Source organism: Danio rerio, chromosome 7 (genome assembly GCF_052040795.2).
Source record: "Danio rerio strain M-AB ecotype USA chromosome 7, GRCz13ab, whole genome shotgun sequence".
Classification (NCBI taxonomy): Eukaryota; Metazoa; Chordata; class Actinopteri; order Cypriniformes; family Danionidae; genus Danio; species Danio rerio.
In genome coordinates this window covers 21,023,593-21,038,518 of record NC_141027.1, presented here as the reverse complement: position 1 = coordinate 21,038,518, position 14,926 = coordinate 21,023,593, and the positions used below count along the sequence as shown (strand labels likewise).

The 14,926-nt window shown below is 38.5% G+C and overlaps 2 protein-coding genes across 3 annotated transcripts in view; one reads left to right on the top strand and one right to left on the bottom strand.

The window, feature by feature from the left end:
- LOC147843097 (uncharacterized) overlaps positions 1 to 1,741 on the top strand; it is a 552,330-nt gene extending 550,589 nt beyond the window's left edge. The window contains exon 3 of the mRNA XM_087260933.2: positions 1,679 to 1,741. Coding sequence (XP_087117059.2) covers positions 1,679 to 1,741 — 63 coding nt within the window. The remainder of the gene's footprint in view (positions 1 to 1,678) is intronic.
- si:dkey-111f13.5 overlaps positions 1 to 14,701 on the bottom strand; it is a 40,114-nt gene extending 25,413 nt beyond the window's left edge. For both annotated transcript variants that reach the window (XM_087260942.1, XM_087260941.1), the window contains exons 1-5: positions 14,511 to 14,701; positions 9,950 to 10,134; positions 9,142 to 9,387; positions 2,104 to 2,231; positions 1,761 to 1,830 (exon numbers count right to left, since the gene is read on the bottom strand). In XM_087260942.1, coding sequence (XP_087117068.1) covers positions 1,761 to 1,830; positions 2,104 to 2,231; positions 9,142 to 9,387; positions 9,950 to 10,134; positions 14,511 to 14,592 — 711 coding nt within the window. In that variant the 5' untranslated portion in view covers positions 14,593 to 14,701. The remainder of the gene's footprint in view (positions 1 to 1,760; positions 1,831 to 2,103; positions 2,232 to 9,141; positions 9,388 to 9,949; positions 10,135 to 14,510) is intronic.
- Between the last annotated feature and the right edge of the window lie 225 nt (positions 14,702 to 14,926).

Here is a 14,926-nt window from a genome sequence, read left to right as displayed (position 1 = left end):
CTAGATGCTCACGACTTCCCAAAAAAATATATCTAAATCCGTAAAACTTCTGTTGAAGTAGGATAAATTAGGGCCAGGGACACGTTGGAGGACCGCGCCCCCCATGATGTGGGTGCGTCACGCTTGCTTGACTATCTCCTCATCGGGGGTGTTGGTAAGGTGCAGTCATTATGGCGCTTTCCATATTCTCCCATTCATGGCACTGAAGTTCCCCAACCGAAGGGGAACGTTCGAGGTTACAGAAGTAACCCTTCGTTCCCCGAGGAGGGGAACGGAAGTGCCATATTCCGTCGCCATAATGACTGTCCCTTAGCTGTTTGAAAGTCTCTTCAGCTTAAAAGGATGGCGTCTGCTGGCTTCAGGTGTGCTTATATGCTGAGATAATTGCAGATGTCGCACACCTGCGCAAGCTTACGCTGCCAATTAATTTCATTCATTGGCCCGTTCAATACTCTCCAGATAAGCGGCTTCTGATCCGAATCCTCCCATTCATGGCACTTCCGTTCCCCTCCTCGGGGAACGAAGGGTTACTTCTGTAACCTCGAACGTTCTCCAGTGATCTCCAGTAGTGACTATAACACCAGGACTAGGAAACACTCATACACTCTCACATACACTACGGCCAACTTAGTTTATTCAATTCACCTATAGCACATGTCTTTGGACTGTAGGAAAACCAGAGCACCCGGAGGAAACCCACACAAACACAGGGAGAACATGCTTCACATAGAAATGCCAACTGACCCAGCCTGGACTCAAACCAGTGACCTTCTTGCTGTGAGGCGACAGTGCTAACCACTGAGCCACCATGTCGCCCCCAAAACAGACAATTAATCGTAGTTATTTTTAGTCAAATAATCATTAGCAAAATACATTTTTTATAGCCCTAGGAGGACCACTAATGCATACACTCGAATCATAAACTAAGGGTGCTTTCACACCTACACTTTTGTTTCGGAACGTATCTCGTTTGCCCAGTTAGCGCGGTTCGTTCGGCATATGTGAACAGGGCAATCGCACTCTGTTCCGCGCCAAAGTAATCGCTCCGAGATCGCTTGAATGAGGTGGTCTCGGCTCGATTGAAACGAACCCTGGAGCGGTTGGATTGTAGTGAGAAAGCGATCCGATCCGAGCGCGGTTATATCACAGTGTTTTATGGATATGTAATAGGCTTACGGCTATATGAAGAGAGAATTATGAGTATGGCAGGAAGTTTCGCGAGTCTCCGGATTCCCGCAAACGAGTGATGATCTCCCGGTAATCTCGCGTCTCCCTCCAGGTCCTCAAATAGGCATCGTCGCGCACCCTTCTCACCCCTCCCCACCGCGTCTCTCCTCAGACACGTCACGCGCGCACCCTGTCAATCACCACCAAACCACCACCTCTCCTAACAGCTTAGCGGGACGCTGCAAAATAAACCCTGACACTCTGACCAATGTAAGGAGAGTTTACTCGCACGTGACTTGTTTTAGCTCTTTTGGTCCGATTAGAAACTTTGCAGTGTGAAAGCGAACCGCTCCAAGAGCAAAGAGCAACAATGTTACATTTGTAATCTCTGTTTTGGAACAACTGAATCGATTCACAGGTGTGAAAGCACCCTAAACTTAATAGGTACCAAACGTGAGAGAGAGGGTTGACTAAAGGAGAGAGAGTTTTGTTATTCCCTCTTTTTTCGCAGGGTGTTGCAGATGCTAGGTTTGAGCAGGTCCCATTTTTAGAGCTGTTCATTTATTCATGCTGACCTCATTACAGGGGCTGACCTTAAACTCTGCTTCATACTGAACGCGCTCCCTGCAGGCCTGCTCCAGACTGTTCTGCAGCTGCCGCAGACTGGAACACACACACACACACACACGCGCTCCGTCATGCACCACTTCAAAACATTATTAAAATTAATAAAACAAAACAAGAAAAAAGGAGAGGGGAAAGGCAGCGCTGACAACACAGACTAAATCTATATATTCAAGGATTCCTGGAGGAAAGAGAGAAGGCAAAAAGGTACAAAGAGGGCAGTTGATGAAATTTACAAAAGGTGTGAAGGAGAAAGAGAATGGTTGAGATGCATCACAACAGGAAGCAGGGCTTGAAGACGGGTGTTTTTGCCTGTTTTGCAGCTCAGATTTCTCCTCTTCGTGTCTATCCTGAAGGACTCGTCTCTCTCTTTCTGCCTTCACGTCGCACTCCTCACCAACTCTTCTCTCGGTGTCCTGCACACACCTCCTCAGACACTCCTGACGCAAACACAGACAGCACATAAACTGGCAGACTCGCCACGCTCTGGAGTACTTCATTCTGATTGGCCAGATTTTAAGCTATGCAAATTTTGTTTGTTTAACCATTTAAATGTATAAGAAATCAGTTGAGAGCAGTTGTTTTAAAGAAGCAACTGGTCAAATAAAAAGCAGCACTTTTGTGTATCATTTGTTTATGACTTGCTGGCATGAGAAACTGATGCAAATTTAAACTAAGCACTGGTTCAACCGTGCATAATAAGGCTGTTCTTGTGTTCGGAGTGAAGGATTTAAATGGATTAAAGCAAATAAAGAAAAAAAAGAATAATAGTAATAATGATTTCATTAAATCTCAGCTATTTTGAAGTAATGATTTTATTTTAGAATACAGTAAAATAAAAGTGTCCATGATCACTTGAAACTGTGAAACAGCAAATAGTTTTTTGTTGTTGTTTTTTTACAATCAATAGTGAATTACGATGAATATGAAACCGATACATTTAATATTGTTTTTATTAAAAACTGCTAAATTTAGTTCTGGGATGATATCTATAAGATACTTGGGGACATATTTTGTATTTGTATTGAACTGTGGTGGTCCTGTGTACTGTTTGGTGTCTGAGAGTTTGGGGGAAAGAAGAATTATTTATTTCTTTTAAGAAGTTCTGCAGCACTAAAATGTATGACTTCTAACTGGCTGATATCAGACCCACCTAAGTATGATCAATGGATAAAAAAAATAGAGAAATTTCTGAAATGGAAAGAACTTATTTATTGCTTTAGACTCCTGGTGAATATGGTTGAAGCAAGATGGAACTCAATACTAAGAATTATACATAACTAACTTTAAACATACAACATAGACTTAGTAAACAGCCACATTATAGACATGATAAGTTTATGAGACATTTCCCAACCCCTCCCACTCCCCTTTTTAAAAAATGTTTTGTTTTTTAACTCTAACATGATATCCACTCACCGGCCACTTTATTAGGTACACTTTACCAGGACTGGGTTGGACCCTCTTTTACCTTCAGGACTGCCTTAATCCTTCATGCTATAGATTCAGCAAGGTACTGGAAATATTCCTCAGAGGTTTTGGCACACATTGACACGATAGCATCATGCAGTTGCTGCAGATTTCTCGGCTGCACATCCATTATGCAAATCTCTCGTTAAACCACATCCCAAAGATGCTCTATTGGATTGAGAGGTCTGGTGATTATGGAGGCCATTTGAGTACAGTGAACTCCTTGTCATGTTCAAGAAACCAGTCTGAGATGATTCATGTGTTATGACTTGGTACGTTATCCTGCTGGAAGTATCCATCAGAATTTGGATGGATACACTGTGGTAATAAAGGGATGGACATGGTCCATGATGCTTAATTGGTACTAATTGGCTCAAAGTGTGCTAAGAAAATATCCCCCACACTATTACACCACCACCACCACCACCACCACCAGCAGCAGCCTGAACTGTTGATAGAAGCCAGGATGGATCGATACTTTCATGTTAATGCCAAATTCTGACCCTACCATCCGAATGTCGTCAGAGCAGGCAACATTTCTCCAATTTGTCCAATTTTGGTGAGCCTGTGCAAATTGTAGCCTCAGTTTTCTGTTCTTAGCTGACAGGAGAGGCACCTGGTGTGGTCTTCTGCTACTGTAGCTCAACCACCTCAAGGTTCGACATATTGTGTGTTCAGAAATGTTCTTCTGCATAACTCGGTTGTAACGAGTGGTTATTTCAGTTACTGCTGCCTTTCTCTCAGCTCGAACCGGACTGGCCATTCTCCTCTGACCTCTAGGATCATCAAAATTTGTGTCCACAGAACTGCCGCTCACTGGAAATGGTATCTTTTTCAGATCATTCTCTTTAAACCCTAGAGATGGTTGTGCATGAAAATCCCAGTAGATCAGTAGTTTCTCAAATACACCAGCCTGTCTGGCACCAACAACCATGGCACATTAAAAGTCACTTAAATCATCTTTCTTCCCCATTCTGATGATCAGTTTGAACTGCAGCAGATAGTCATGACCATGTCTACATGTCTAAATGCATTGAGCTGCTGCCATGTAAACGGTTGATTAGAAATTTGCGATAACGAGCGGTTGGACAGGTGTACCTAATAAAGTGGCCGGTGAGTGAATATTGTTTAAAAATAAGTGAGAAACCACTGAGAAACCTATTCTTCTCAGTATTCATCTGTACCCTTATTGACTACTTCTGATGTATCTCTGATTTTGTGTTATGTTCTAATTATAAAATAAATAAAATAAAAAACAAAACTCCAAAATTTTAAATCAGAGCAATTGACGTCTCACTGATTCTTTATATTTGATACTGTATCTCTCAGACCAAAAAATAATAAACTAAAAAAATATTGATCTTAATTACAATAATGAACTGTACAATGTATTCACTTATATGAATATTTCCATATTTAGTTTGAAATGGTAATGCACATATGTCTAGCTGAATAAAGAGAGATATAACAGTTTAGACTTCCTTTACACTTTCTGTCTGCACAGTTTTTACTTTTGGCCTGTAAGCCGATTAGATTCTGTGATTAGATTTTGGACCGTTGCCTTAAATGTGGGACAACAACACATAACCTGTGCAGAGCCTGTTTGAAGTAAGTGGTTTACCATTGGGTTTAAATTTCCTTTCATGAATGTTAATGGCAGAACTTTTGCTCTATGTTATCAGATAAGAGAGACAAGATCATTCCACATGTGGCCTCACATCACACACATCTGTGCTATAACACGCATAGGCCTTCTTTAGCGGAAGCTTGAGATAAAACATTGTAACGGTCAAAAGTTAAGAAACATTATCATGTATTACTGTTTTTGAAAGAAGTCTCTTACGCTAACCAAGGCTGCATTCATTTCACTAAATGAAATCAGTAATAGTGTAAAATTAATTTTAGTTTTCTTGACTAATTTTGTTTGTCAAACTTTTTTTATTATAGTTTTTGCAGACAGAAAAGCAAAGAAGAGACAGACAACCCCATCATGTAACAATAATTTGTGCAAAATCTAAAATAAATCATGAAACAAATGACAATGGCAACATACAAGACAAATATGACCTACAAAAAGACACCGCAATGGATGTGAAGATAGAAAAAAAGACCAACAAATCTTCAGAAGTTAAACATTATTCGTCTTTTAAGCATATTTCAGTTTTCTATGTGAATTTATTTTAATATAAAATTAATTTCTGTATATTTCAGACATTATTTTAATATTCCAATTCGCTGCTTAAGAAACATTTTTTATTTCTTATAACGATTTTCAACATTGATATTTCATTTCAATTCAATTCACCTTTATTTGTATCGCGCTTTTACAATGTAGATTATGTCAAAGCAGCTTCACATAGAAGATCACAGTCAATTGAAACAGTGTAGTTGAGTTTTCAGTGTTTAAGTTCAGTTCAGTTTAGCTCAGTTCAGTGTGGTTTAATAATCACCACTGAGAGTCCAAACACTGAAGAGCAAATTCATCGATGCGCAGCTCTACTGATATATTTATATTAGGATCACCAGAGAGCAGCAATATGCAGATGCAATGACAAATCTAAGTTAGTTAGTTTAGCTTTTTTAAATTATTGTAACAGAGTGTTGGTTGGAAAGTGTCTGGTGCATATGGATAGGAAAAAGTGTCTTCTACAGGTGGTTTGTCAAGCTCACTCACCTGTGTAAGTAAATATGAAAAATATTCACTTAAATGAGAAATATTTACTGCTTCATATTAATGAGCAACAAATCATCATATTAGAATATTTTCTAAATCATCAATTGGTCTAGTCAGCAATAATGATGAGACTGCCTACAGGGAGGAGCATCTGGCCACTTGGTGCTCTGACAATAATCTGCTCCTTAACACCAACAAGAACAAGGAGCTCATTGTGGACTTCAGGAAGGGACGAACAGGCTCACATGATCCCATCTACATCAATGGGATGGCTGTTGAGCCTGTGTCATCCTTCAAGTTCCTGGGGACCCACATCTCTAAGTACCTTTCCTGGACCACCAACACCTCCTGCCTGGTCGAGAAGGCTCACCAGCGCCTATTTTTCTTAAGGCAACTTAAGAGGAACCAGCTTTCATCAGCCGTCTTGGTGAACTTCTACCGCTGCACAATTGAAAGCATCCTGACCAACTGCGTCACAGTCTGGTATGGAAGCTGCTCTGTCGCTGAGTGTAAGGCACTGCAGCGGGTGGTGAAAACTGCCCAACGCATCAAAGGGACCACACTGCCAGCCATTCAGGACATCCAGAAGAAACATTATCTGCGCCGAGCACGCAGTATTCTTAAGGACACCTCTCACCCTGCTCACAGACTGTTTTCACTTCTGCCTTCCAGCAGGCGCTACAGGCTCCCCTGGACAAAAACCAGCAGACTAAGGGACAGGTTTTTCCCCAGAGCTGTCTCCCTCTTGAACTCTTCCCCTCACTGACTCTTTCGCCCCCCAATACACCCCCCACTATCCTCACAATCACTGCACTGTTTAACATTTGCACATTTAAAAATTGCACATATTCATTGCACTGATTCATTTATTTGAACTTTACACACCCACTGCACATGGACATCTGTAATTATGTACACACCCACTGTACTTATACATTTGTAGTTATGTTTATCTATCCGATACCTCTCATTATTAATAGCAACCTATACATATATTCATTTATTGTAAATCTCTCTTCATAGTTAATACAACCTGTATATAATGTTCATAGTACATCCATCTGTAAATATCACCATAGTTTTTCTATAACTGCACTTTATACCTGTATCCTGCACTTGCTGCTATTGCACTGCTGGTTAGACCTAAACTGCATTTCGTTGTATTGTACTTGTACATGTGTTATGACAATAAAATTGAATCTAATCTAATCTTATCTAATTTTATCTAATCTAATCTAATCTAATCTAATCTAATGTGACAGAAAACAGCTGAAATGGTGCTGAAAATCTAGCTTAACGTCACATGAACAAAATCATTTTAATACAGGTAATTTGTAAAGTTTTATGTCTTTCTGTTGTCTTTAATATGCACAAATATGCACAATGCAAGCCAAAACAATAGACATGCCTATCATCCTTTCAGACAACTTATGTTCAGGTCAATGAAATAATAACTTTAATAAATATGTTCGTAAGAATGTGGTGGGCCAGTGATCCCCTGGCTGTCAGTGGGTTAATAAGCTCAGGAGATTTCTGCTTACTATCACTAAACCAGATATTTGTTTTATAAGTTAACCAAATATTTGCAGAGATTCAGCAGTTTTTTTTTCTGATGCTTTTGCCAGTCCTGCCAGTCAGTCATCAATCTGATGCAACTTTTATTATTTACAGGACATAGAAATGCAATTAAAAGTTTAAAAACAATTAAACTCAATTCATCAAAAGACTAGCCTATTTTATGCATTAATGAAATAATTCCCTTTATTTCCGATAAGACCATACATTTTAGTCTGTTTTACAGTATTAATATGTGCATATGCTTTTTTTTTTACATAATATTCGTTTAACAAGTATTTTAACACATCGAAAGTAATTAAATTACCTGCTGTTTGATTGAAACCTTTATGCAAAAGGATTAAAAATTGACACATGACATGCATCGCTCTCGTGCCACGTTTTGATGTATATGATTAATTAAAAGATGGTTTTGGGTTTAAGCATTGGGCAGACATAAAGATCTAAAACAAGATCATACTTTATATGTGCTAATAAACAATTAATATCTTAATAATAGGCAAGAAATAAGCCATGGTAAAGAAATGTAATGATGTTGCCCTATTTTAATAAGTCAGACAGGTTTCAACTAAACTGTTTAAGTTTTACTTAATAGTTTTAGTCAGTTTGTTTGATGTTTATATATATATATATATATATATATATATATATATATATATATATATATATATATATATATATATATATATATATATATATATATATATATATATTAAATGTAACAGTTAAAATATATTGGTTAATAGACAGTTAGTTAAAGATATTAGTAACTAATAACTTTTAAATATTCCAAATTTGATTATAATGCAATAACAGGCACCTTGTGTAAAGCAGCTTTGAAATGATAATTGTTGTGAAAAGCACTATACAAACAAACTTGAATTGAATTGAATATTGTAAATGGTGTGAACTGTCATTAAAAGTGTCACCACTAAAGGTAACAAAGTCAGAATTATCAACCCCCCTTGAACTTCTTTTTCAAATATTTCCCAAATGATGTTTAACAGAGCAAGGACGTATTCACAGTACGTCTGATAATATTTTTTTCTTCTAGAGAAAGTCTTATTTGTTTTATTTCGGCTAGAATAAAAGTAGTTTACATTTTTTTAAAAGCCATTTTAAGGACAAAATTATTAGCCCCTTTAAGCTATATTTTATTTCGACAGTCAACAGAACAAACCATCATTATACAATAACTTGCCTAATTACCCTAACCTGCTTAGTTAACCTAATCACCCTAGTTAAGCCTTTAAATGTCATTTTAAGCTGTATAGATGTGTCTTGAAAAATATCTAGTCAAATATTATTTACTGTCATCATGACAAAGATAAAATAAATCAGTTATTAGAAATGAGATATTAAAACTAATGTTTTGAAGTGTTGAAAAAAAAAATCTCTCCGTTAAACAGAAATTGGGGGTGGAGTGGGGGGTGGGGGGAACAAGGGGGCTAATAATTCTGGGGGGCTAATAGATCTGACTTCAACTATATAAATATATAAATTATTATTATTATTATTGTTTTTTAAATCTAAATTCTAAAAACTTAAGGAATTAAAATGATGATGACCATTAAACAAGTCATCGTGAAAAGGGTCCATTGTAAAGCGTGACCAAAACGATAAACACACACCTGATTCTCTTGAAGTATATTCTGTATGAGCCTCTCTCGGCTCTCTTCTTCCTCTTTCTGCAGCTTGTTTTGCAGACTCCTGCAGGCCTCGCCTACGGCTTGGACCTTCTCGTCCTCCATCTGAGCCCTCAGGCCTTCACAGCGCGCTCTGAAGCGGGCCTGCAGCTCGACCCGGAGCTCTCGCCTCTTCTCAGCCTCCAGCCTGTCCTGCGCTCGCAGGGCCTCCTGAAAGCAATCCCGCAGCCTCTGAGATAGAAGACCGAGAGGAAAAGCAGATGAGGAGGACAGAAAATGATGGCTCACTGATGAAGATGGAGAGAACACAAGGAGACAGCGGGCGTTTGGGAAGCGAGGGAAAGAGAAGGATGGATGATCGGTGTTGGCAGGGCGACTGCACTGGGCTTTTGAAGAGGAGAGTCGTCTCTGGGTTTGGCTGCCGCTTGCTTTCCCTGGAGAGCAATTACACAAGCAATTACACCCTATTACAAAAGCTCTTCTCATTCCTCCGACACAATGGCAAAAGCTCTGACTGCTACCAGCGTTGGAGTCGCAACCGGATCATTCATTAAATCTGACACTCGGATGCAGCGAGGAGAGAAGCCGAGGATTACGCCGCTGCCGGACAGGGAAGAAAAAAAAGAAGCTGACTCTTTTTATCAGAAAGTTTTAATCAAGTCCTAATAAAATCTGCTCCCCGGGAGACTGAAATATGGCTTTCTGGATTCCTGGAGACACAGTGTTAGAGTCTAATATGTCTGTATTAATTACTTTTTTCGACACGGTTCACTTGAGGATTACAAATATTCACCTCCTCTTGGAGTCTAAGGGCAGCACGTTTCTCTTCGTCTGCCAGCTGCCGAAATTCCTCCATGGCAGGGGCGTCAGGCTGTTCCCGTCCAATCGCAGGCCGAGGATTGACTGAGTTTAGAGACTTGAGGTGGTCATCTGCTTTTGCCTTGGGAGAATACCACGGACTCAGGCGTTCTCCTAGTTCTGAGAGCAGAAGTGATTTTGGCATTAGAGTCACGATCATAAACACACTGAAAAAGCAGATTCATTGGATTTACTCAATTTTTTTAAGGTAAGTGGTTTCAAACTGATATATTGGCCATTAATATTAGCCAATATATCCATGTTATGTTATACTGGCTGAATTTAAACAAACAAATTAAGATGAACAGTACTTGTTTAAAATCAGTCCATGTGAATTGTTTGAAACCACTTACCTTAAATTTGAATTAAATACTTTTTGGCATTTGGATTTTTTTTGTTTGAATATTTTTTTATTAATTTCCATATATATCCATTTACAAACCCTATAATCCGTATCTAGAATAGAACAAAGTGTAGCTGTTGATCACTTCAGTCTAAAATTACAAGTATTTGGAGAAACAAAGCAATGATAATAATAACAACAACAACAAACAAAACAAAAACTAAACAAAAATAAATTAATAAAATAAATAAATACATAAATAAATTATATATGTATATATATTTGTAGGGTATTACGGAAAATGGTCAACAATCAATAAAGGGGTGCCACATCTTATAGAATTGTTTACTCGATCCTTTTAAAGGGTCACGAAACACCAAAAACATGTTGTGTTATTTCGAGCAAATTTGTTCTTATGAAAATAAATTTTAGAGCTACGTCACAACGATTAGATCCTTGTGTAAATTCCAGCATGGAGACTGGATGTCTAAACCAGCGGGAACTAAGTGACTTCTTTGAGCATTCAGTATTAATTCATGAGAAAGAATTTCAAGTCTTTTCAAACTGCCAATTTGTGCATGCAACTTCATTAATATGCAGGATAGCTTCGAAGACTGTTTTTACCTGTTACAGTGTTCAGATGGCAGAGACACCACATTGCGTTTCCAACCGTAATTAAAATCAAGTGGAAGAAGAATTGCTTGAAGACCTGGGTCATCAGTGTTGCATGTATAAATGTTAATAACGTTAATAAACACTTTAATCAAACTATTACTGTCGTGTAGGATTTTCGCCGCATTTTGTGACAGGATAGTCTAGATACACATGGCTTTCTGACGCTACCTACAGAGTGCATCTAAGTTACCAAAAAATGTGAAGTTTTTTTTTCTCCTATTCACCATGCGGTACCAAACATTCCATTAAAACTACACTCTTTCAGCAGTTCCTCGCATCCAAAATCTTGTTTGTCACAGGGGCATGCATGAAATGTTCGTGAATGAAAATGAAAGTGCCAAACCACAGTTAAAGTTGACAGATTCAGAGTTTGGCAATTAATTTGATGTGCATATATGTTCATATAAACATAGTGACTGTCATTCTCCCCTGTGTCTGTGTGTTGTTTTGCCTCTGTAAAAATTAGTGTGCTCGAAAAAAAAAACCTCCCTTTTTTATGCAAACCCTTATCTGTTTCTTGTGTATGTATGTATTAAAGTACCCTCAGCGACCTGGCATCTATTACACAAAGAGCTGACACCAGGTAACATTTGAGCTGATCATCTGAGAGTGGACTACCAAGGTCCTTCTCCCAGGTCTTTTTTATTATATCTATAGGGGAAGATGTCCGATTTATCACCAAATTATAAATAATAGAAATGGAACCCTTAACTATGGATTTTTAATGATATGTATTATTGACAGCAGATTCTACTATGCTATTCTGCTTCATGAGGATTATTCTGCTTCATAATGTCTCGCAGGACGCACAGAAAAGGAAAACCATAAAAGTGCTCTAATATCCCACGCGTTTATCCTGGACACAGACAAGATTTAATGGAGAGTAAATGAAAACTTTGGTTTAAGTCTTTCCACATGTTCATCCTGTGGAAAAAAGGCCATATGTCTTCTAGACTTTCAGAAGAGAAATGTCTCGCCAAGATACCACAGCCTGTAATATAAGGAGATTTCCAGTGAAAGCTTTCTTTCGAGATCTTGCAAATGCTGTCCATATTCATTTTAAGTTGTATATTTTAGCCGTTAATAACCGGCTGTCTTTATATTTTATTATGGCTTTATCAGAAGTAATCTCAGGTTAAAACGTCTGAGGCACAATAAATGAAACATAACTAAAAGCTTAATTAAAGGGATATGTAAATCAAAAATGAAAGCTCTGCCCAGCCGTTCTATCATTCTAAATCCATGACTGACTTAACTCTATGGAATACAAAAGGACAAATCTTATATTATTTATTATCAATTATGGGTTCACCCAAGTTGCACGTTAATCATCATTCCAGGTTTGGTCTAAAACAGAAGTGCCCTCAAGAGTTTCTGCAGGACAGCAACTGCAGGTAAATGTTTCCTAAACGCAATATGAAGACTTAAAATAACATGTAGCCTGTTGTAAGCAATGGAGTTCACACTTAGCTGATGATTGATTACAAAGCATGTTTAGCATGCTGTCCCGGGAGAAAGCCCTGAGGTGATAAGATCCTCAAGCCCGATGCTCCTTCCCGTTTGCATGGTGAGAAGGGAGTTTGAGCTCAGGTAGGTCTCGAGAATTCCCCTGCATATTTATGGCTAATGGCACTTAGGGATTGCTACGGAAAGCTTTACTGCTGATTAAGAGCTCATCTATGCTGCCAACTTGGTTTGGTCAATTCACCTTTATCGCATGTCTTTGGACTGTGGAAAGAAACTGGAGAACCTAGGGGAAACACACGTGAGCAAGGGAAAAACATGTAAACTCTACAGAGAAACGTTGACTGGTTAGGTAAGAAATTGAACCAGTGACATTCTTATTGTGAGGCGTCAGTGCTAACCACTGAGCCGCCCTATCAAAGAAAAGAGAGGAGAAGTAGGGGTGAAAGAGGAGATTCTTTAAGAAGAAGATAACTGAGGTAAGAAACACTGATCATTTCTAGTGAGTTAGAAATCATCCGACTGGCGAATCATGTGTTAGCTAATGCGAGATCAGCCATAGTCAATCATAAGTATGTGATCATCTGGAAATTAATTAAATCATTTTCACATAGCATAGAAGTAAAAACTTCACATAACTAAACGTACAAAATCATTTTAAAATATATTATTTCTGAAATATATCATTTCAGAAAGTGTCTTCAAATAGGCCTAGATTAAGTTCTTGCAGGACAAAAATGCAATCTCGTTTTTTGGTGAGATATTCCTTTGAGTTCCACAAAAAGTCTTTCCTTTGGGTAACATTCAGTACTGTCGTTAATTGTAATTATACAGTGAGAATAATGTCTGCACAAGGAGTCTGACAACAGCCAGTGCTCCACATAGAGATCTGATCGGATCATCTAGTCTGTCTGGTATGACATGAAGAAACAGAACAAACAGAGAAAAAAATAAATAAATCCAGAAGAACTTTGGCAGCATCTTAAAGATGCTTCAAAAAACCTACCTGCAAAGCTACAGTACCGCTCAAAGTCAGACACTTGTGTAAAAATGCTGTAAAAAGAGGATGCTTTCAAAAATAAGGCATAAATTAATTATTTGTTAATTAACTTGTATTAACTAAATCAAAAACATTTGGTGTGACCTCACTTTGCATTTAAAACACTTGGTACACTTGCCCATAGTTTTTCAGGTAGCTTTGCCAGTAGGGAGACTGCCAAATTTCTTCTGGATTTAGTTTGTCTGAGTTTGTTCTGTTTTTTCATGTCATTCCAGACAGACTGGATGATGATCAGATCTGATCTCTGTGTGGAGGAGAGGCTGTTGTCAGACAATAATCTCACTTTATAATTACAATTAATGACAAAAATAATGTTTGGAAATGCAAGTTGATATTTCAAACTGACATACTTCAGAAAATATAGAAATAACCAACTCTAGACCTTTTTTATGTGAAAATACTAATGGCCTAAGACTTTTGCACAGTACCATATACACTCACCGGCCACTTTATTAGATACATCTAACTAGTACCAGGTTGGACCCCCTTTTGCCTTCAGAACTGCCTTAATACTTTAAAGCATAGATTCAACCAGGTACTGGAAATATTCCTTAAAGATTTTGGTCCATGTTGACATGATAGCATCATGCAGTTGCTGCAGATTTGAGTTGTTGCCATGTGATTGGCTGATAAGAAATGGTGTACCTATTAAGTAGCTGTTTAAATATATCTCTCTTTAACACGTTCTTTCCTTCTTCTGCATAATTTTTGACTTTTCTCTGCGGCTGAGGCAGAAGTCCAGCAGCCGACAGTGTGTCAGAGTAAATGCCAGAGTCATTATGCCGGACGTGGGTAAGTTGATGGCACTGATTGCTGTGTTTTGCTCTGGTTGTCTGAATGGTCTGTGCTGCCCTTCAGCAAGAATTCAGTATTCTGAACCTACATGTGACCTGGTGCGGACTAATGAATGCTTGAAGAGACGGTGTGTTTGTGTGGTATTAAGGCTACACTCACCCAGAATGTGTGTGTGGAGAACTCTCTGCGTGCTTAGGGTCATCCTGTTCACCATCTTCTCCAGAGACCTCGTGTCCCACATTTCGTCTTCAAACACACAGCTCCTTGGTCCACACAGAAGCACCAGAAATTGGCTCTTAAAAACTCACAATTTCCTGCCCTCCACCACGTCTCGTTCTCTTTTGGGATTTGTCTTTTCTCTCAGCCTTTGACTTGCTGATGGTCGCTTAGCAACATGGACAACAAAACAACAGACTGAGCTGCTTAGCATTCAAGAATGATTTGATCCAAGAGATTTGAGACAAGATGCCTGCCAGCGTGTGTTTGTGTGTGTGTATTTGATTGTTGTGTGGAAGGGTTTTATGAGCAGCCTCCCACTGCGCTAGTCATTTGAGATGTTTTGCTTCAGGGTTCAT